The sequence below is a fragment of the Tasmannia lanceolata genome, unplaced genomic scaffold (genome assembly GCF_043159265.1).
Source record: "Tasmannia lanceolata isolate RefF3 unplaced genomic scaffold, GAP_Taslan_0.1 ptg000024l, whole genome shotgun sequence".
Classification (NCBI taxonomy): Eukaryota; Viridiplantae; Streptophyta; class Magnoliopsida; order Canellales; family Winteraceae; genus Tasmannia; species Tasmannia lanceolata.
In genome coordinates, this window is record NW_027518701.1 from 5,895,184 (window position 1) to 5,918,251 (window position 23,068).

The following is a 23,068-nucleotide window of genomic DNA, read 5'->3' on the forward strand; positions in this document are numbered from 1 at the left end:
CTTCTGCGCAGAACGACCAAGCCGCGCTACCTCGCAGGACCCGGAGTGGTCGAATCGCCTCGATGGTAGTGGCAGCTTCTGCCGACCAAAGCCTTTCTCGCTCGGAGCATCACAATCCCGTGCCCACCTCGGAGCAAGTCCAAGCCCTCTTCCAGCAGATGACGGCCCTTGTTGGTCAGTACCAACAACTACTTCAAGCACCCCCTCCACCTCTTCCAGAGGCCCCGCGATCTGCCCAAGGAGTCCACAGGGGAGAGTCATCACGTCACGGGGAGGGCAGAACTCATCACTCCGCTAGACAAGTTTATCGCCCCATAGTGAGGCACGCCCAGACAGAACCTCATCACCGCGAAAGATCGCGGTCTCGCTCCACGCAGAGGCGCCGGCCTCACGAAGATCGTTTGCCACCGGCAAAATCTCGACCTCGTCGTAGGAGTCCGGAAAGTCAGTCCGGTTCTGCGGCAAGCCCATTTGTGGGAAGAATCAGGTCCCCAGACCGCAGAACGGATCCGCTGCTACAGAGAATGGAGGAGATGAACCACCGGATAGAGGAATTGGCGAAGGATCAGAGCCGGCCCGCCTCTAGAGCGTTCTCAAGCAGAACGCCATTCACTAAGGATGTCCTGAGTGCTCCAGCACCCAGAGGATTTAAGATGCCTGCCGTCCCTCAGTACGACGGCACTACCGATCCCGTGGATCATCTGGAAACATTTAGAACAATGATGCTCCTCCACGGCGCCTCCGACGGCTTCATCTGCAGAGCCTTCCCAACGACGCTCACTGGCGCGGCAAGAGACTGGTACTCCAGGATCAAACCAAACTCCATCAACAATTTCGACGATTTTGGAGAGGACCTCGTCCGCCACTTCATGAGCAGCCGCAGGCCAAAGAAAACAACAGCCTCCCTGATGGCCTTGCGACAGGAAGACAATGAGCCCCTGAAGGTGTTCGTCCGCCGCTTCAACAGGGAGGCACTACAGGTGCCCAATTTAGATCCCTCAGCGGCTATGAACGCACTCCTCACCGGTGCAAGATCTGATGATTTCCGTCGAGCGGTGGCTCGGCAAAATCCGCACTCACTGGCGGATCTCATGGCCGGGGCAGAAGAGTACATAACAGTGGAAGAAACACTGGCAGCTCTTAATTCAAACCGGAGGATAACCTCTGAAGAGAAGAATCTGCCTAAACAGCGTAGGGAGGATAAACCTCCCAGGAAAGAGAAGTCTCCACCCCCTCAGAGAAGAGAAGAGAACTTCACACCTCTCAATAGCTCTAGAAAGCACATACTGGCAGCGATCAGTGAGGAGGAGTTTGTGAAGTGGCCGCCCAGAATGATCTCCAAAGGAAACAGAAGAGATCCTTCAAAGTACTGTCGGTTCCACAAGGACCACGGCCATGACACAGAGGATTGCTGGCAGCTCAAGGGAGAAATTGAGCAGCTGATCAGCCGGGGTTATTTGAAAAAATACATCCAGAATGACGGCCGCACCCAAGGGCGCAAAGGAAAGAGTCCCCAGGGCCGTAGCCCTCGAAGATCACCGCAGCCCCCTCCTCAGGATAAGACTTCTCAGGTCACCGACGCGCAGCCTGAGGCACCCCGATCTCAACCAAGGGGGGTTATCAATACAATCATGGGCGGACCAGCCGCCGGGGGCACCTCCTCTGCTGCTCGAAAAGCATATGCACGGCAAGTTAACGCCGTTCACACAACCAGCAAAAAGTCAAGAACGGAGAATGAGATCTCCTTCTCAGACGCAGATCTGGACAGCCTTATTTTGCCCCACGACGATGCATTGGTGTTAACCATGCTCGTTGCCAACTGGGAGGTAAAGAAAATTCTTGTGGACAACGGGAGCTCAGCGGATATTCTATACTACCATGCCTTCGAGAAAATGATGATAGGCGACGACCGTCTAAGGCCGGCGAACTCAGATTTGTTCGGCTTCTCTGGAGAGGTCGTGAAAGTAGTGGGGCAGATTGAGCTCCCCGTTCTTGTCGGAGACCCACCTCGTCAAGCATTCGCCATGGTTAACTTCCTGGTAGTGAAGGCCACCTCGGTCTATAATGCTATCTTGGGACGGCCTGGCCAGAATCTGATCCGAGCAGTCGCCTCAGCCTACCACCAAAAAATGAAATTCATAACCCCTAATGGTGTGGGGGAAGTTCGCGGAGATCAGCCTCAATCAAGGGAGTGCTATGCAATGGCACTGAAAGGTAAAAACGCAGTGGAATCACTGCCAATCGAACTGCTTGATGTAAGGGACGAACTCAGGGGTACTCAACCCGCTAAGGACCTACTCTCCATCCCACTGTGCCCGGAGGACGGTGAGAAAGTCGCTCTGATCGGTTCCTCCCTTAGTAGTAGCATTCAACATCAACTCACCGAGTTTCTCCAGGGCAATGCAGATGTCTTTGGATGGGTTCCTGCCGATATGCCCGGCATCGATCCAGAGATCAGCACTCATAGGCTTGGTGTCGATTCAACCTGCAGACCGGTGAAACAGAAAAGGAGACACTTTGCTTTTGAAAGGCGACAGGCAATAAAAGAAGAAGTGGAGAGGCTTCTGAAGGCTGACTTCATTCGCGAGATTCGATATCCGGACTGGCTAGCAAATGTAGTCCTAGTCAAGAAGACTAATGGAAAGTGGAGAACCTGCGTCGATTTTACTGATCTGAATAAGGCTTGTCCCAAGGACAGTTACCCGCTCCCGAAGATCGATCAGCTCATCGACGCCACAGCGGGTCATGAACTGTTGAGCTTCATGGACGCCTTCTCCGGATATAACCAGATCAGGATGTACGAATCGGATATACCAAAGACCTCATTCGTCACAGATCAAGGGACTTATTGCTACCGAGTCATGCCCTTCGGCCTCAAAAACGCCGGAGCTACTTATCAAAGGCTGGTGAACAGACTTTTTCAGAACCAGATCGGCCGAAATATGGAAGTGTATGTGGATGATATGCTGGTCAAAAGTCGAAGCGCACAGGACCACGTGTCTGATCTCAGAGAAACATTTCAGGTCCTCAAGAAGCACAACATGAAACTCAACCCCACCAAGTGCACCTTTGGTGTCAGTTCGGGGAAGTTCTTGGGATTCATGGTGAGTCAGCGAGGGATAGAAGCAAATCCCGAGAAGATCAGAGCTGTGGTAGAGCTTACCGCCCCAAGAACCATCAGAGAAGTTCAGCGGCTCACGGGAATGATAGCGGCGCTGGGTCGCTTCATCTCCAAATCGGCGGAGAGATGCCTGCCTTTTTTCAGTGCGGTTAAGGGCCTCAAAACTGCGCCCTGGACGGAAGAATGCCAGATTGCCTTCGACGAGCTGAAAAGGTATCTGTCCTCCCCGCCATTATTAACAAAGCCGGAGCCAGGTGAGGAATTATTTCTATATCTCTCCGTTAGCTCCACGGCACTGGCAGCTGTCCTCGTCCGCGAGGAGCACCGCCAGCAAAAACCAATCTATTATGTCAGCAAGGTTCTTCACGACGCAGAAACAAGGTACCAGCGGGTCGAGAAATTGGCTTACGCGCTGGTAATGGCTGCAAGAAAATTAAGACCGTACTTTCAAGCTCATACTGTAAAGGTCTTGACTGACCAGCCGCTCCGGCAAGTACTCCATCGACCAGATATCTCCGGACGACTTGTGAAATGGGCCGTAGAGCTGAGCGAGTTCGACATCCAGTACGCTCCAAGGCCAGCCATCAAGGCCCAAGTACTGGCAGATTTCGTAGCGGAGTGCACCATCCCCCAGCAAGTCGCCGACCCTGAAACGGTACAACTCCCAGTTGCAGAGAAAGCGGTTCCTGACGAATGCATAGCAGAAACTCAGACAGAAATCTTGCAACCCCTGGCAGAGCAGGACTCCATGACCAGCACACCAACTTGGGAAGTATATGTCGACGGTTCTTCAAATAAAAACGGCTGTGGAGCAGGCCTCATCCTCACTGGGCCTGAGGAGTTCACTGCGGATTATGCTCTGAGATTCGGATTCCGTGCGTCCAACAATGAGGCAGAATATGAAGCCCTCCTTGCCGGAATGAACCTAGCAATTCAGACCGGCGCCCGGAAATTAAAAGCATACTGCGACTCACAGCTGGTAGCAAATCAGATCCAAGGGGTCTACGAAGCCCGAGATGAGCGTATGGTTAAGTATCTTGCTAAGGTTCATCAACTCTCCAGCCGGTTTGCCAGTTTCGAGGTCATCAGAATACCGCGGACAGAAAATGCCAAAGCAGATGTACTGTCGAAGCTGGCTGCTTCTGGATACACCACTCTTGGAAGCATACGTATGGAATTTCTACAAAGATCTAGCATCGAAAGGGAAGCCGCAGATATAATGCAGGTGGAGAACGAGCCGTGCTGGATGGATGAGATCATTCATTACTTACGGGACGCGAAACTTCCCGAAGATAAGAAGGAAGCCCGTAAGGTGATACAGAGAGCCGCCCGATTCTCCCTCAGCGGTGACATTTTGTATAAAAGGTCCTACACTCTCCCGTACCTGAAGTGTCTGGGACCAAGTAACGCCGCGTACGCATTGCAAGAGACTCATGAAGGAATCTGCGGAGAACATCTGGGGGGCAAAGCCCTGGCGATCAAGGTACTCCTCAGAGGATTGTATTGGCCCACCATACGACAAGACGCGCTGAATTTGGTTAAAAAGTGCGAGAGGTGCCAGAAATTCTCCCCCACCATCCACCAGCCTGCTGTGGCGATGGCCCCAATTATCAGTCCACTCCCTTTTGCAGTATGGGGGATGGACATTCTTGGTCCTTTTCCACCGGCTTCCGGAAAGCGCATATTCGTAGTAGTGGCAATCGACTACTTCACCAAGTGGGTGGAGGCAGAACCTCTAGCCCAGATCACTGAGCAGAATATACAGAATTTCTTCTGGAAGGCAGTGGTCTGCAGATTTGGGATTCCCCGTGCCTTAATCACAGATAACGGCAAACAGTTCGACTGCCGGAACTTTCGGAAGTTCTGCTCTGACCTAAAGATTGAACAGAGATTCACTTCGGTTGCTCACCCCCAGACCAATGGGCAAACAGAAGTAACCAATAGGATCTTGCTTCAAGGGATAAAGAAAAGGCTGGATGAAAAGGCTGGCCGATGGGCAGATGAGCTCTACCATGTTCTGTGGGCTTACCGCACCACTCCTCGCACGACGACTGGTGAATCACCATTCAACCTCTCTTTTGGAACTGAAGCCGTGATACCTGTTGATATAGGCACCCCATCTCCCAGAGTCATCAGTTTCCATGAGCAACTGAACAGCGACGGACTCCGCGCCAACCTCGACTTATTAGAAGAAATCCGGGAGGAATCTCGAATCCGGGTCGCCGCTTATAAGCAGAAGGTGTCGAATTATCACGACTCCAAAATCCGCCCCAGAGAATTCAGGACAGGGGATCTGGTCCTGAGAAAGGCAGTCGTCTCCCAGCCGACGAAAGTAGGGAAACTTTCCCCAACTTGGGAGGGACCCTATCGAGTGAAGGAAGTTATCCGGCCAGGAAGCTACAGGCTAGAGACACTGGAGGAGCACCTATTACCTCATGCATGGAACTCCAAAAACCTCAGGAAATATTATCAGTAGTCGAATTATCCGGCGTGAAAAGGTGATCTTGTAAATTTGTATATTTGTTATTATGAATAAATAATCTTCTTGCAAATTCAGTGTCATTTTTATATCTGGAAACCCAGTTCTTAAACTTGGGTACGCACTGGAAACCCAGTTCACAAAACTTGGGTACTCACTGGAAACCCAGTTCTTAAACTTGGGTACGCACTGGAAACCCAGTTCACAAAACTTGGGTACTCACTGGAAACCCAGTTCACAAAACTTGGGTACTCACTGGAAACCCAGTTCTTAAACTTGGGTACGCATTGGAAACCCAGTTCACAAAACTTGGGTACTCACTGGAAACCCAGTTCTTAAACTTGGGTACGCACTGGAAACCCAGTTCACAAAACTTGGGTACTCATTGGAAACCCAGTTCACAAAACTTGGGTACTCACTGGAAACCCAGTTCTTAAACTTGGGTACGCACTGGAAACCCAGTTCACAAAACTTGGGTACTCATTAGAAACCCAGTTCTTAAACTTGGGTACGCACTGGAAACCCAGTTCACAAAACTTGGGTACTCATTGGAAACCCAGTTCTTAAACTTGGGTACGCACTGGAAACCCAGTTCACAAAACTTGGGTACTCACTGGAAACCCAGTTCTTAAACTTGGGTACGCACTGGAAACCCAGTTCACAAAACTTGGGTACTCACTGGAAACCCAGTTCACAAAACTTGGGTACTTGTTAAAAGACCAGTTCGTCGCAATTCGACCATCAACGGCCTCACTCACAGGTTATCAAAATAAAAAGACAAAGTCAAGCAAATCACTCAGCTGAGAAGTATCAGAGACAGACAAATTTCATTGATCAGAATATGTGGGGCCTCGAGGGCCATTACAAAATTCACTTTAAACATGCTGGTAAAAGCTGTAGGGTCTCAAGGACCATTACAAAAAGAGGTCAAAACAAAGACAAAACAAAAAAAAAAAAATCTCTAAGCATCTGGAAGAGAGGTGATGTCAGCAGGAGTATCAGCAGGAGTATCTGGCTCCTCATCAGTAATCTTCGGCCTGGCAGGGAGAGTCATGTTCTGCATCAATAGATTTGGATTGCAGGCCTGGAGCTCCTGGAGGCAGTCGTAGTATCCAAGACTGTAAGCCTCGCTCGACAGGCTGAAAAGTTCAGCCTCCTTTGCCTCTGTGGCCTCTTTTACTGCCTTCTCCTGCCTGTCAGTGGCCCTTCCTCTTTGAGCCTCCATGGCTTCAGCAGCCTTGGCCAGTTTCCTCTTCTCTGCGGCCAGATCTTCTTTTAACAACTTCTTCTCCTCCTCTATTCGCCCAATGCTCGTTTGAAGCTCCTGCACCTCAGCGGCCAACTTTCCGTTCACCTCTTCAGATGAAGTAATGGCTTGGGAGAAGCTCTTACTCTTCTCCTTGAGGTCATTATAGTATAGCAAGATCTGAAGAAAGAACAGAAAGAAACAGGCATCAGTATGGTGAAAGGAAGAAATGGGCAGAAAGTTAGCAAATCAAAGCACTACTTCCTTACCTGGTAAGCGGAGGACAACACAGCCTCCTCTCCTGTAGCTGGCGGCTCGTAAAGGACCTGTTGCTTGTCCTTCTGCAGCAAACACTTGCTCATAAGCTCTGCTGCTACCCGGCTCTCGCCTAAGGCAGTGTCATCCTTCAGAACGGCCCAATTGGGTCGAAAGACTTGCTCACTAATCCCCGCAGGAGGGCGAGCCCCAGAACCGGCTCCGGTAGAAGCACCACCGGACTTAGAAGAGCCACCGCCCTGAGCAAAGGGGCCTACTAGCTTCACCTTAGTCTTGGGCCTCTGGGATGGGGGAGGAATGCCCTGTGACGGGGCCGGACTCCCCAGCACAGTCGCTTTTCTCTTCTGGCGCTCCTGCTGTGCCTGTTGAGCACCTTCTTGTGCCCGCGGTTGAGCTCCCTGCCTGATTTTCTCGACGGTTGATTGTTTCTTCATCTCTGCAAGACAAATGAGCAGCCAACGGTCAGAAGCAAGTATATAAAAAAATAAACAGATTGCATAGACAAGTCTAGCTACATACGTTCTGGAGTCGCGGCACTCACGCCCAGCCCGACCAGAATCGCCTCTTCAGAAAACTCCTTACAACGGATGAGGCCCGATTGCTCAATCTCCTTCCGCATCAAGGCGAATGTTATACTGTCCTCACCTTCGAGGAGCGGCTTTCGACTCAGTTTTGAGGTATCTGGAGTGTCCCACACTAGAGGGACGGACCAGGGCTCACTGGCCTCCTGATCCACAACATAGAAGAATCTGTTCTTCCACGAGTGAATCGACGAAGGAATGCCAGTGATTATCTTCCGTTCAGGGCGCTGGCTAATGTAGATCCAGCCCCCTTCTTTATGCTTCTTCAGGTGTGCACAAGCACGGAACAGTGACAAAGTCACGCTCCTCTCTAACCGATCGTGGACGAGGTATAAAAACCCAACTAATAATCTCCATGAGTTCGGAGCTACCTGGGCCGGGGCTAGTCCGTAGTATCGCAGCACCGCTGAGAAAAAGGGGTGCAACGGAAATCGGAGTCCTGCCCTCAGTGACTCCTCATAAATACAGAGATCCTGGCTCTCGTTGCAGGCTCTGTCTCCCTCTATAGCTGCCCTCAGCTCAAATCTCGGGGGCACACAGTATTTATCCCTGATATCTCCCAGCATAGACCTGGTGAGGTAGTTCTCCTCGACTAGAGCTCGCAAGTTGTATTTTGGATCGGCATCCATCCGCGCTCTAGCGATCACCTCCACGGCCCGGCCAGGAAGGAATGTTGTGGACGCTTCAGCAACGTTGCTCTCAACACTCCCTCCTGCTCGCGGGAGACTGCCAGTCAAGGGTGGAGTGGCATTCAGATCTAAGATCACTTCATCCCTATCCCCTCCGTCGTCACTATCTACAAGGTCTATCCTATCAGACGGACTAGCCAAAAAAGGCTCCTGAGGCATCCTAAACTCCGAAATACTGCTAGTGGAGGACCCCGTACCGGACTCGGAATCGGAAGTACTATCAGACATAGTAAAAGGAAGGGCTGAGAGGAATACTGGTGAGTGGAGCTCTTAAAAGATCTTGGAACGCGACTGCGAGCTACGGGCTGCGAACTGCGATCTGCGATCTGCGGACTGCGAGCTGCGAACTGAGAAGTGGAAACTCCCAGAGCAAGAAGAGAAAAAAGATGAAAGGTAAAAAGTAAAAAGTGAAGGGGGGTAAACCTCCTTATATAGTTTTTCAGAGGCGGTGGGGTAATAAATGCGATGCACGCATCTTGAGGCCATCCGGATTGCGCCACGTGTCCCCTATTTATGACGGACACATTCTCCCACCATCAATACGATCAAGCACGCGCGTAAACATTCACGTCCCAAAGATGGATCTCCGCACTCCGCACTCCGCACTCCGCACTCCGCACTCCGCACTCGGCATTCAGTCCGGAAAAAACCGTACTGGATATAACGCGTTCTCACAAGACGACAAAAATCAGTCCGGTCCGCACCGAACTGGCCGCTAGAAGACAAAATTCAGTCCGGAAAAAACCGTACTGGATATAACGCGTTCTCACAAGACGACAAAAATCAGTCCGGTCCGCACCGAACTGGCCGCTAGAAGACAAAATTCAGTCCGGAAAAAACCGTACTGGATATAACGCGTTCTCACAAGACGACAAAAATCAGTCCGGTCCGCACCGAACTGGCCGCTAGAAGACAAAATTCAGTCCGGAAAAAACCGTACTGGATATAACGCGTTCTCACAAGACGACAAAAATCAGTCCGGTCCGCACCGAACTGGCCGCTAGAAGACAAAATTCAGTCCGGAAAAAACCGTACTGGATATAACGCGTTCTCACAAGACGACAAAAATCAGTCCGGTCCGCACCGAACTGGCCGCTAGAAGACAAAATTCAGTCCGGAAAAAACCGTACTGGATATAACGCGTTCTATGAAGCATTAGGAGCCAGTCCGGTTGAAGCCGTACTCCGGACTGCGAACTCCCGACTCCGGACTCCGGACTGCGAACTCCGGACTGGATATTTGACTCTGTGTTGCGCCAGGAGCCAGTCCGGTTGAAGCCGTACTCCGGACTGCGAACTCCCAACTCCGGACTCCGGACTGCGAACTCCAGACTGGATATTTGACTCTGTGTTGCGCCAGGAGCCAGTCCGGTTGAAGCCGTACTCCGGACTGCGAACTCCCAACTCCGGACTCCGGACTGCGAACTCCAGACTGGATATTTGACTCTGTGTTGCGCCAGGAGCCAGTCCGGTTGAAGCCGTACTCCGGACTGCGAACTCCCAACTCCGGACTCCGGACTGCGAACTCCGGACTGGATATTTGACTCTGTGTTGCGCCAGGAGCCAGTCCGGTTGAAGCCGTACTCCGGACGCCGGACTGCGAACTCCGAACTCCGAAATCCGGACTGCGAACTCCGGACTCCGTGCTAAATTCTTCGATTCACCCCCGAACAACGTCTCCCCATCCAGAAAAATGAGTGATCACACTTTCCCAAGTCCTTCAATGACTTGGAAAACTGGGGGGCAACTGATGGGGTGTGAAAACACCAGCCTCTCACAGGCTGCCACCTGTCCCAGAGTAGGTGAGACTCAGCCTCTCACAGGCTGCCACCTGTCCCAGAGTAGGTGAGACTCAGCCTCTCACAGGCTGCCACCTGTTCAGAGTAGGTGAGATCCAGCCTCTCACAGGCTGCCACCTGTCCCAAAGTAGGTGAGACCCAGCCTCTCACAGGCTGCCACCTGTCCCAGAGTAGGTGAGACTCAGCCTCTCACAGGCTGCCACCTGTTCAGAGTAGGTGAGATCCAGCCTCTCACAGGCCGCCACCTGTCCTGGACACCTGTCCAGGACACCTCAACAGATTTTCCCTATAAATAGGGGACTAAAGCTCAGACTGATAGGTAATGCGAAAATCCCTTCTCTCCCTAAACTCTTAAGACATCTCCCCTTCACTCCTGCTCATACTGACTTGAGTGTCGAAGGGCCTGTCCGGAGTAAAACCCGGTCTGGTCTTCTGACCTCGCTTGCCTTGTGCAGGACTAAGCACTCACCGCAGGACTCATACTCAACCTCCCTCGTCGCTCGCTCTCAGCTCTTACGCCACTGCTGTACCTGTTACCGATTTTTGGTCTAACAGGTCTCAATGTTCAAAAAGAACGTACGCAGGAACCAAATGTCCAGAATAAGCGAGCAAATTTATCATCTCCCCTTGGACGTAAATCTCTTTGTCGAAAAGCACGCATGTAGCTTCTAAGATTTCTGCCCACTATCTCAACTGCAAATGCGGGCAATATGCGGTAAGAGTCCTTTGATATTCTCACACTTAATCTCAAGTATGATGTTCATCGCATTGTACGCCTTCCAATAGCTAATAGTTATACCCCAATGCAGCTTGATATATTCTCTTATGATCCTTGTACGGACGTCCTCTGGGCGAGCGAATAAACGTAAACATGTCTCAGCTACCCAAGCTGCTGTAACGAGAGGGTGATCATTGCCCCTTATTTTAGCTGTACACGTATGGTCAGCAACAAACGACTTCACTACCACAAAAGTCATATGATTCACAACCGTTATACGCCATTTGCAACTATCTTCCTTGCATCGAACATAGTACTTTTTGCGTAATGACTTTTGCTTCTTAAAGATGAATCTCTGTCGAATAGCATATTCTCGAACAACCTTCTTGAAGTGTCTCATATCATAAAACATTGCCCCAACTGTTAACTGGTCAAATTTTAATGTATCAGCTTCTATCTCTTTGGCTCCAACAAACATGCCATCTACTTCCATTGGCCCACTACCGTCACTCAGAACTGATTGAGTACCACCTCTGATAGGAGTACCCCCTCTGATAGGACAACCTCCGTTGATAGGCTGAGCGGTTGGACTAACAACAATGTTTTCATGATGATCATCCTCGTCCTCCACTTCCTCGTCCTCCACTTCCTCGTCCTCGTCCTCATCCTCGTCCTCGTCATCATCATCATCATCATTCCTTTCTTCTTCATAATCTAAACCCCTTACACAGAAATCATTTTCAAAAACATTATTGACGTCCACTTCATGATCTCCATCATTTTGTAACTCATCTATACCTTTGGTAACATGGTTAGCATGCAGACCACTTGCCAATATTTCATTTAAGTCAAATCGAGACCTGTATAGTTTGAAAATATATAATCAGCCTCAATCCATATGATTAATTCATAATTTGAACTATGAAAGTCTTGAAAGATTACCAAAGAACAAAAATATCTTATGCTGCGTTCTCCTAGACCACCTCCTATACCGGTATCAAGGATCTCTTCACTTACAGATTCACTTTCGTAGTCTTTTTGCAAGTCCACTTCAAAACGCGGGCGAAGTTTGACATTTTTTCGTTCGCAAGCACGTTCTTGGAGCGGAATTGAAGTAGATGGAATGTTATGATTAATAGAGGTTCTACTAATACAAACATTGTTTGGGGGAAGCATTGACGAATTTGATAAATTAATACCGTTCTCACTTATGATTTTCGTTATGTATATCATCACAGAATTGAACATGTTTCTGTCAAACATCCTCAACATTGTTTGTAGGACATCATCATCATCAACGTCGATTAAAGTGATTATATATGGATCAACAACGTATCGACATTTGATCGATAGTAAAACATTCCTTTCTGCGATACCAATTCTTCTTTGCATTGCACTTTGAAATTCATCAAAATTAATTTGGCGGGAAACCGATAACAATGTCTTCCTCCCCCCGACAGAGTCCCAAGAACCTCATCCTTCAAATGTCCATCATAGTTAAGGGTGGCAACGGTTCGGTCTCGGTTCGGTTTGACCCCCAAACCGAACCGAACATGCTTACCTCCAAACCGAACCGAACAGAATCGAAATCGAACCGATCATACACTCCAAACCGAACCGATGAAAAGGGGCATATTTATCATTTTCCTATGAAAAAGGGCACATTTATCATTGTCCAAACCGAACCAAACCTAACCGAAACCGAACTGAAACCGAACCAATCATCGATTTGGTTTAACCAAACTGAAACCGAATTTTCGGTTCGGAATCGGTTTAGTTCGGTTGATTTTGCCACCCTTAATCATAGTATAAAAGAAGAGAAACCATTGATTAGGCCATTTTTCTATAATTTTACACAGGTGGTCTAAAATCTCTAACATAAACTTCAAGACTCTAAAAGGGGCTATAAAGTTGTGGCTTAATGGAGCTTATCGAAGGTGTTTTCAATTGGACAGATTGGAATAAAATAGGGTCATGGACTAAAAAGTGGTTTCCAGTACCTAAATGAGGGTTTTCTATGGGATTATCAAAGCCAAAAAATAAGGGATTAATTTTTGGATAATCTCTTAGACAAACCTAATCACGGCAGTTATAACATACCTAGCAAAGGTTCAACTCAATGGTATGGCCATCAAAAATTAATAACACTTATGAACCCTTATAAACCCTTAGACAACCCTAATCCTGGCAGTTATGAAATACATAACAATGGTTCAACTCAATGGTAGGGCCATCAAACATTAATAACACTTATGAACCCTTAAAAACCCTTAATACACCATCATAAAAAGACAGAGTTATAAATGAGATATTAGGGGTTACAAGCACAAACCCTAAGAGGACAAAAATAAAACTCACATTTTTCTCCTTTTTTTTGTTCCAGGCGTTAATGGGGATGGGGAAAAAGAAGGGTTGGTAGAAAAAGAAGGAAACACTTTTTATCCCTTTTTTATGGCTTAACGTGTATTTTGAGGGTGGAAGGGTATTTCGGTCAAAAACTATGTCAGGAAAAGCAAAATGGAACCCTTTGACAAGTTTGAAATTCAAGGGTTCCATCTCACTATTTCAGATATTTTGGGGTACCGTTTGACCAAATTTCCTATTGGTTTTTTAAGAAAAACTCAAAAAGTACTAATAGCTTCCTTCTCAAGCTTTCATAGAGATAGCTTTCATAGACATGGACACTGACCTAGCTGTATCGTGTCAGAACTCAGAAGCCTCCGTGAGCTTTTCTATAAAAAAAAATCTGCATTACGAGGGTAAAATGGTCATTTCATTCCTCGTTTCTCTAAATTCAACACGGTCCACTTCCTTGCGTCATTCTAGCCGCCGTAATTATTTGTATTCCGAAAAGAAGGCAAAAGTCTGACGCTCTTTTGTGCTTCGAGCTCGGTTGTTATCTGAAAAACTTAAAATATATATATATATATATATATATATATATTTTTTACTTTTTAACGGGCACCCGGCACCCGCGGGTCCACCCGGACCCGCCCAGTTTTTACGGGCCGGGTTGACCCGCGGGTCATCTTAGAAATGGGTCACATATGGTGGACCCAGACCCAGAAATTACGGGCGGACCGGGTGACCCGCAGGTGCGGGTCACTCTTTGCCAGGTCTAAATTGAAGCCCACCTTGCGCCATAATCCAAAACATTCAGCTGTTGAGCCCCACTCAGTGGCGGAGCTAGGATTTATGAATAAGGGGGGCAAGCTTATACACGGTTATACATAAGGGGGGCAGGCCTTCAAATTTTCAAGGGGGATGGGCCCAATTGAGTTGGGCCTATTAAGGGTTTGGCCCAACTCAACAGGGGCAACTGCTCCCCTTATGCTACATGTAGCTCCGCCCCTAGCCCCACTCTATTTTTAAAGAAAAAAATATGTGCACCTACGTACATACACGACATAGCACATCTTTATTAGAAAATTCATTGGGACAGCCTACCTTATTCCAATATCCACACCGTTCATTTGTCGGACCTCAATGTAAATATGCCTTTTCCTAAAAATCATCTTCGTAGGATGATTCTAACTCTCCGATTTGTAGAGGTTGATCAGAGGGTTTAGATCATCCTACAAAGATTTTATGGGCAAGGCCTATTAATATTGAGGCTCAGACCAAGTGGGCCCAAGTGATTTAAAAAAAAAAAAAACACACTTTTAATGGTTTTGTCCCACCAAGGATTCATGTTGAAAGAGAGAATATAGAGAGTACCTGTGAGAATTTACACAGGTGGGGCGTACCTTAGTCACAGATCTAAACAATATAGTTTTTAGTCCTCACCAAGGGTTCGTATTGCCTGATTAAGGGAGAGGACATTCCAATCCCACATTTTCCTTCCAACCTAGAGGGAATTGTATATAAGGATTTCAATGGATTCTGCTATCTCATATTGAAATGCTTTTATCTTGATCAATGATCTGGTAGAAGTCCTGCCTAATCCCAACTTTCTTGTAAAAAAAAAAGGTTCATATTGAGAGAGAGAGAGAGAGAGATAGAGAGAGAGAGAGAGTACGAGAGAGAGAGAGAGAGAGTACTTCCGTTGTGGCTTCAGAGCAAGTAAAGGGGACGAATTTATCCTTGAAACCTTGGCAAAACCAATGAATGGTTTGAATCTTTGAATAAAGTGGGCCCAAGTGATTTGTTAAAAGAATATACTTTTTATGATGTCCACCTTCTTCGAACATCTAAATCATTTATCATGTGCCTTTTGTCTTGTGGTTGTATCAGCCCCCTTATTTTTTTCCTTAAAATAATAGAGTTTTATCGGCCTCCTTATTTTTTGAGAGGAATGCTAGACTCACAGGAGCCCTTGCAAAAAAGAGAGTAAAGGGCTCTCCCATTGGTCAATCATCTATGGACGATTCCTCCCTCGTCCATTGCCCCTATGTTGTGTTGAAGGGATATCTATATGATCCGATCGATTGCGTAAGGCCCGGGTAGCAACGGAACCGGGAAAAGTATATAGAAAAGACAGTTCTTTTCTATTTTTGAGTCTGATAATCCGTTTTGGACTCAACCAGTTCTCAAAATCCAAAACAAATTAGGCTTTAATCTTATGGATGGGATGTCAATCTGGCATGAAATAAGACCTTAATTAATAGTACAGATGGTTGATCAACCGTCCTAACTAAGTCTCTATGTAGGACCCATTGTTGACCATTAGGATTGAGACTGACATTAGCAGAGCTTCTTTAATCTCAGTTAGGGAGGGAGTTATTTTCTTAATAACAACTTCAGCCTCGTTTGTTTTTATGTTTTTTAGCCTTAAACTCCTCTCCGAATTTGAACGGCCGATTTTGGTGCCCAAAGCCTCTATAAGAAAGGTTTTGAAATGGCTACATAGTTGCCTTTCTCATTTCTTAGACACTGTTATGGCTTCCAAAAGCGGTTCAAGTTTCCTTATAACGGCCACACCCGTCACTGTGATCGCTCACTTGTTGGGCATAGCAATTATAACTCTCGTGCTCGTGTCGGTCTGACACTTTCGAGGAGGCCTTATACATTTTATAGACTTGAAAGACTTGAAAGATTGGACTTATACATTTTATAGACTTGAAAGACACTTGATTCTTCACTTTGCCTTCAACTCTTCAAGTCTTCAATGCCCATGGGATCATTTCTTCTTTTTTGGCCTCTCAAAGTCTCCATGAATTGTTCAGGCCTCCAACTTCACTTTGGCTCATTGTATCTTCATGAGAGGTTCAGGCCTTCATCTTCACTTTGGCTTCTTATGACCTACACCATTGGTTCAAGCCATGATCCATGCTCTTTCCTTGACTTTGATGCTTGATGAATTAGAACTAGATAGGATTGGCAAAGGTAGAATCATTGGGCTTACCAGTCTCCTTATCAAATTGAACTTATGGCTATTTTATGGGTGTCATTATAAAAAATATATATTTTGTCAACTATTTCCTTGGAATGGGTGTTGTTATCATAATTGAGCAAATAAAAACGTGGTTGTCCATTTTCTACATATGATTAAAAGACTAGCGGGAAACTTTTGAGATTTATTGAACACAAAGCAATATATATATATATATATATATATATATATATATATATATATATATATATGAGAAAAGGGTTCCTGCGCTCGAGCACAGAAACAAGGGTGGGGCCACATTGGGGGGATCCAAAGCATTCATTTGATGCGCTGTTTCATGGATAGGTTGTCCACCAAAACCCAACTCTATTGGATCACCTTAGGGTGTCCATTTGTGGCGTGGAAAAATGGGCAGATTAGTGGACAAACAGTATTTGTCCATTTTCACCCCCACAAATGGACACCCTATGGTGATCCAATGAAGATGATTTTTGGTACACATCCCATCCATGATGGGCCTTTCAAATGAATGCTTAGGATCACCCCATCAATGTGGGCCCACCCCTGTTTCCAGCACTTGAGCGCAGATAAGCTTATTTGTGCTCGAACCTCTCTCTCTCTCTCTATATATATATATATAGAGAGAGAGAGAGTATATATATATATAGAGAGAGAGAGAGAGTATATATATATAGAGAGAGAGTATATATATATAATATATATATATAGAGAGAGAGAGTATATATATATAGAGAGAGAGAAAGAGAAGTGAGTCTAGTCTGCCAACTAGAAAACAATATCTAGTCCTCCCATATTATAAGCCGTTGGGTCGTAAGTGAATGATCCAAGACGTTATTTTAAAACATTCCAGCGCTAAAAATACCCTCGTCTAGGGTATCTCACTTCAAAACATTCCAGCGGTAAAAAAACCCTCATCTCAAAACCCATTTCAACGCTAAAAAAAAAATCTAGAGTTTTGCTTGGGTTTTGGCTTCTCTCCCTCGTTCCTCATTCGTGTTTGAAGATCAAAACAGGTACTTTCTCTCTAACTCTCTCCTCTTTCAAGATCTCTGTCAGATTTCTTCATTTTTCTCCTTTTGAAGCCATGGATTGAATCAGATTTCTTCATTTTTTTTTACTTTTCTCATAAAGAGTGAAAGATTTGTAGCTTTTTTGGTTCGAAAGCTAGGGTTTTTTTTTATATTCGAAACCCTAGTTTTATTTTTCAATCCATGGATATCAAGATGGGTTTCTATGTTGTTTAGAAACTAAGGTTTTTGTAGCTGCTGTTTTGGTTTTTACTAGATGGTTTTATTTTTTTTCCTTGTGTAGCTGCTGTTTTGTTTTGAAACCCTAGTTTCATTCACATCAGTCTTCATTTTTTGCTAGCGACTGCTTTTGTTTTGGTTTTGAGCAAAAAATGGATTGACCAAACGAAAGGTTGAGATTGGAATAGTTTTTGCTAGATGGTTTTGGTTTATTTTTCAAACATAAGGTTTTTTTACCAAAAATGGATTTTGGTAACAACTCGTTAGCATGAAAATGGATTTTTAATTGCTTAAAAGATATAGTTATACATGAATCATCTCTTCTGTTTCTATTGGGAAAACCTTATGTTTCTTTTTTTTGTAATCGAAGTAAAATGTTGTTTATTTGAGATTGGAATGGTTTTCTTATGGCTTTTTATTTTCTGTGGTTGTTCTTATGAGAAGAAATTGACGACGTTGTATAGAACCGATGGATAGGAGTAATGAGTTGGAACCTTGTGTGTTATCTATTGATCAAATTGATGCAAATATGTTACTTTTGATTGAAGATACATGGTCGGAATCTCAAGGAGTAAATGAGAAAGTTGGTGGAGACGAATTAGTTATGGTTGATGGGGGTGGAAATCTGAATGAGGCTGCTTTGGTACAAGGTGATAATGATGTGGGAGGTAGTGGGAACTTTAGTACACCTATTAAGGATGATTGTCAGGGCAATGTACGTATTGTACCGTTTGTTGGTTTGGAGTTTGAGAACGAAGTAACTGTATATAAGTATTATAATTTATACGCATTGGTTACAGGCTTTGGAATTCGGAAAGCGAAGACTGCTACTTCGAAGAAGGATACTACATTTGTAATATGGAGGAGATTCGTATGCGATAAAGAGGGGTTTAGAAACTCGAATGATAAGAGACAGGTTGGAAAAGAAGTGAAAGTGCATCCCCATAAGCTAGAGGGTTGTGAAGCAAAGTTGGAGATATCACACAAAATGGTAATTGGGTTGTCACTGCTTTTCAACCCACTCATTGTCAAGCTCTCACTTCCCCTGACAGAATACGATTGCATCGTTCACATAATGGATTCCATAAGAGCAATGCCTATAAGAATTTGATAGATTTGCTCCGAGATAGTGGATTGCCGCATGCTGGGATTGCGAGGGCTATTAATGAGTCATGTAAAGGATCAGATGCAAAAATCACAATCAATCAAGTGGTTTCCCCTCTGATAATACGACGACATAACAATATGGGGAGAGAAGCAGTCATAGAAGCAGAACATTTTGAAAATAAATGATCAAAAGATCCAAACTTCTTCTTTTCTATGGAGTTGGATGAGGTGGGCAATTTAAGATCTATGTTTTGGGCGGACGCACGGGCAAGGACTGCGTACCTAATATTTAGCGACGTAATTGTTTTTGATGTTACATACAAGACTAATAGGTATCAGATGCCTTTTGCTCCATTTACTAGGGTGAACCATCATAGGCAGTCTGCCCTCTTTGGATGCGCACTACTAGCAGACGAGAAGGAAAAGACATTTACATGGTTGTTTTAGCAATGGTTGAGGTGTATGTTTGGGAAGGCTCCTAGTTGCATAATTACCGATATGGATGGGGCAATGCGAAACACAATTCAGAGAGTATTCCCTACTACTCGCCATCGGTTCTGCTATTGGCACATCAAGAAGCATCTAGTTGAGCATATTCCAGCTTTTAGAGACCCAACTAGTGACTTCGAAAAAGATTATTCTCATTGGTTTTACAGGGGAAAATATCAGATTCTGAGATGGAGTGGAAAAAGATGGTTGAGAAATAGAATATTGGTGAAAAAGACTGGCTAGTGAAAATGTGGGAGTTGCGGAGTCATTGGGTGCCAGTTTATTTTAGAGGCACGTTCACTGTTGGCATGGTATCCAGTTCACGTAGTGAGAGCATAAATGCCTTCTTTGATGGCTTTGTCAATCAAAACACAACTTTACAAGAATTTGTCCAACAATATGATAGGGCACTCGTTGCTCGTCGTAAGTCCAAATCTCAAGAAGACTTCAATACTAAATCAACAAAAGCTGTATTGAAAGGAAAAATCGGTTGGAAGCCCAAGATGGAGATTGTTATACGAGGGCATTGTTTACCATATTCCAAACCGAGTTTACTGAAAGTATTGATTTGTGGGAAGAGGAGACATGTAAGAATGGCAACATCACAGAATACATTGTTGGTTTCAGTGATGACCCAATATGGAAATGGTCGAAGGTTGTGTATGAGGAATCTAAAGAGGGCGTGAAGGCTACATGTGCATGTGCGAAGTTTGAAATTGAGGGGATTTTATGTAGACATATACTCCGCATTATGACCTTGAAGTGTTTAACGAGCATTCCTGCGAGATATATCTTACATAGATGGACTATTGAGCAGAGATATCATGTTGGTGGTGGAGTGCCTGCAGGAGAAGAAGATAGTGATGACGCTACTCCTCTTCAAAAATGGTGCCTGATAGGAAAGCATCAACACCTTCTAGAAGAAATGCAGAGTGATAAGAGTCTCTTCAAGAAGATGAATGAAGCTTTTGATGCTTGGTTAGCAGAATGTGAACAGAAGAAGAAGTTGGTTGAGCTAATTTCAATGCCATGCAGTGGCAGCCAAGTGCATTTTAACTTTATCAGGGAAACCCCTTAGATTGTTATTTGCGATCCCAAAGTTGTGAGAGGCAAAGGTCGCCTGAAAAAAGCAACACGGCATAAATCTCCTTTTGAGGTGTCTCAAACCCAGCGCAAGAGGAAAACGTGTGGAATTTGTGATAGTTTGGGCCATTACCAGACAACGTGTAAAAAGAAAAAGGAGGTTTGGATTACTGCTAACGTTTTTCTTTTTTCCCTTAAATATTTATTGTTCACGAGATTTAACATGTAGTACCTTTTTTTCTTTACTATACGTGTCAATAGATGCCCACAATGGAGGTGCCCACAATGGAGGTGCATGAGGATGAAGACGTAGGGGAAGACGAAGAGGCAGAGGAGGAAGAAGAAGAAGAGGGCCTGAAGATAGATTAAACAACAATATAGAGGTAATGATTTTTTTCCTTTTCATGTAATGGCAGTTTTGACTATCTTATCAATTGTGTGGGCTATACTTGGTATGCACATTTACAGTTATGCACATATTCTTTCCTTTTCATTGAATAATTTCTACTTCACATGAAATGGTTTCTTTGTATCAGTTGTAACGGCCGGATGATGATCCTTTATTCTTGTTCATGCAGGGCATTTGCAGTTCCAAACAGATTGTGTGCATTCTGCGAATTGTTTTGGGCTTACTATCTCTTGCACGACCTTTTGCAGTTGAAGACTATTTGAAGACTACTATTTTTTTTAAGACTATTTCAGTTCCTATTTGAAGACTACAATTTTTTTCGAAGACTCTTTGAAGAACATTGAAATCAGACAATGACTTTATTTTGCCGAGACTTTCCTTTTGTTCTTAAATTGGGAAATGTTTATTGATTCAACTTTATATTATGGAAATGTTATTGAGTGTCATGCTCTGTTATTTAGTGCTATGCTTGTAGCTCCTTTGATTTCAATCTTTGGCATGCTGTAATTATTCACTTGTCCCTGTGTACAAGTTGTTCACTTTGAAATTATAGGGAATTTATTTGAAATGTCATTGTTTGGACTTGTGTACAGGTTTTTGTATGAGAATGAGACAATCAAGTGACCGGAAGAGTAAATATATCTGTCGCTTTAAAAAAAAAAAAATGACACAGGTCATTGTAGGTCATTGTTCTCAGTGAATCTTTGTGCCCGGATTGTGCATTCATCTTGTTGTGAATCTATGTGCACTTGATGAATGCACAATCCGGGCATTCATCTCTGTGCACTTGATTGCCACTTGTGCATTCATCTTGTTGTGATGCTTTTGTTTAGGGCAAAGGTTACATCATATCAAATTTAATTTTTGCTTTGCTGAATATGAAAAGAGACCTAAAAGTGCTAGCAGATCTTAGAGCTAACACCTTGTGATCAGCTAGGAATGGGTGCCAACTCCAGAATTTCACATTTTTTTTTGTTTATTGTTAATGTGACTGGCATGCCGCCAGTAAATTTATACTAGTGAGTTTCTATCAAGTGGAGAGCCATCACAGATTTAGTACAAAGTTTGGGAGCAAGCTCAGAGCAGAAATTTCAGAACTTACAGCTGAACAAATTACAAAATTACAAATTCTGAAGCTAATTCGAATTCTAAAGCTAAATCGACCTGTACTCAATAGCATCCAAGCCACCCATAGTTATCCCTTTTAATGTTTACTAACTAATCCCAACCTTTAAGCAAGCATTCAAAAAGAACAAGAAAAGACTGAAATCAAAGCAAGCTAACATCTCTTTAAACATAATTCAAAAGAAAGAAACATTCAGTGCCAGATATATGCAGAAGACGCTATGCATTCAGTGCCAGATACACTTCTACTCTCACTTAGTACTACGAAGGAAAAAGAAAAAAAGAAGAAAATCCCTATTACTACACAAACTTTAAACATGGAATTTTCATTCTTCAGCATCATAACATCATTCTTAAGTTCGTTGTTGCGGTCTTTAAGCATGGAATTTTCATTCTTCGGCATCATAACATCATTCTTAAGTTCGTTGATGCGGTCTCTAAGCATGAAATTTTCATTCTTCTTCATCGTTACATCATTCTCAAGTACGCTGATGCGGTCTTCCCTAATCCTCACTTCGCGTCTGTTGTGAAAACTCGACTCCCAGCCTAACTCGTTCCCGTCAAACTGAAGGTCTGCCTAGAGGAAATATTCGCACTTGTTGCCCTGCATGTTATGGACGTTGTTTAGAATTTCAATAACTTACCAAAAAACTTATCAAAACAATGAAAATCTCATGTGTAACTTACAAAGTATGGCCGGCCTTTGTTATTATTTTTGTTGCTCTGTGTAATTTTTCGAACTGCTGGCAAATTACAAAGACAGCTTCTGGCTGTTGGTTGTACGCCATGTGAGATACCACTAGTGTTGGTTGAGGATGCCATGCTTTATGCTTCTGTAATTAAAAAAAAAAGATTTCAGAAAGTAAATGAAGAATAATTTAAGCATAAAGCAACATAGCACCAAACAAAAAAAAACACGAGGATTCACAGAGTAAATGACTTAACTCTGTTTTTTACTCCCCTTTCTAGAATCACAGATAAATCCTAGACAGAACCCCAATTGATGTAATTTCAGTTTTTGTTCTCCAGCTACTTCATTTTTCAGTGTTGTAAATGGGTTTTGATCAAGAGTTTGTACAAGAAGCATTGAGACATCACCTACCACACTTCAGATGCGTTTTCACCATCCCCTGAAATCTCTTCCACAATCCAAACTAGCAAATTAAAGGAAGCCAAACACATACCAATAACAAAAAAAAAAGTATAATCCATTAATCCTAAGGTGTTTGACATAAATAAGTGTGTTTAAGAAGCCAGAACACAATCCTGAAAACCTCAATGGCTATGAAAAAACACTGTAAAAAATAGAGATAAGTCAAATGTTTACTTGCTATGGTCTTACGTAAA

At 44.5% G+C, this 23,068-nt stretch overlaps 2 protein-coding genes across 2 annotated transcripts; one reads left to right on the forward strand and one right to left on the reverse strand.

The window, feature by feature from the left end:
- Positions 1-4,145: 4,145 nt before the first annotated feature.
- LOC143856950 (uncharacterized) lies at positions 4,146-5,274 on the forward strand. Its single transcript, XM_077367231.1, has 2 exons — positions 4,146-4,433; positions 5,233-5,274. Exons 1-2 carry the CDS (start codon positions 4,146-4,148, stop codon positions 5,272-5,274), a joined length of 330 nt encoding a protein of 109 aa, XP_077223346.1.
- A 1,001-nt stretch (positions 5,275-6,275) lies between these two features.
- LOC143856951 (uncharacterized) lies at positions 6,276-7,556 on the reverse strand. The gene is made up of 2 exons (XM_077367232.1): positions 7,116-7,556; positions 6,276-7,026 (listed from the first exon to the last, which is right to left on the reverse strand). The coding sequence occupies exons 1-2, from the start codon at positions 7,554-7,556 to the stop codon at positions 6,562-6,564; spliced, it is 906 nt and encodes a 301-aa protein (XP_077223347.1). The 3' UTR covers positions 6,276-6,561.
- Positions 7,557-23,068: the final 15,512 nt, after the last annotated feature.

Bases quoted from the DNA above. Each gene is read 5' to 3' on its own strand.
- LOC143856950 (XM_077367231.1), top strand. From the start codon at position 4,146: ATGGTTAAGTATCTTGCTAAGGTTCATCAACTCTCCAGCCGGTTTGCC. The intron at 4,434-5,232 runs GTGATACAGAGA...CTGTTGATATAG, and splicing joins ATAAGAAGGAAGCCCGTAAG to GCACCCCATCTCCCAGAGTC.
- LOC143856951 (XM_077367232.1), bottom strand. From the start codon at position 7,556: ATGAAGAAACAATCAACCGTCGAGAAAATCAGGCAGGGAGCTCAACCG. The intron at 7,027-7,115 runs GTAAGGAAGTAG...TTCTTTCTTCAG, and splicing joins TGTTGTCCTCCGCTTACCAG to ATCTTGCTATACTATAATGA.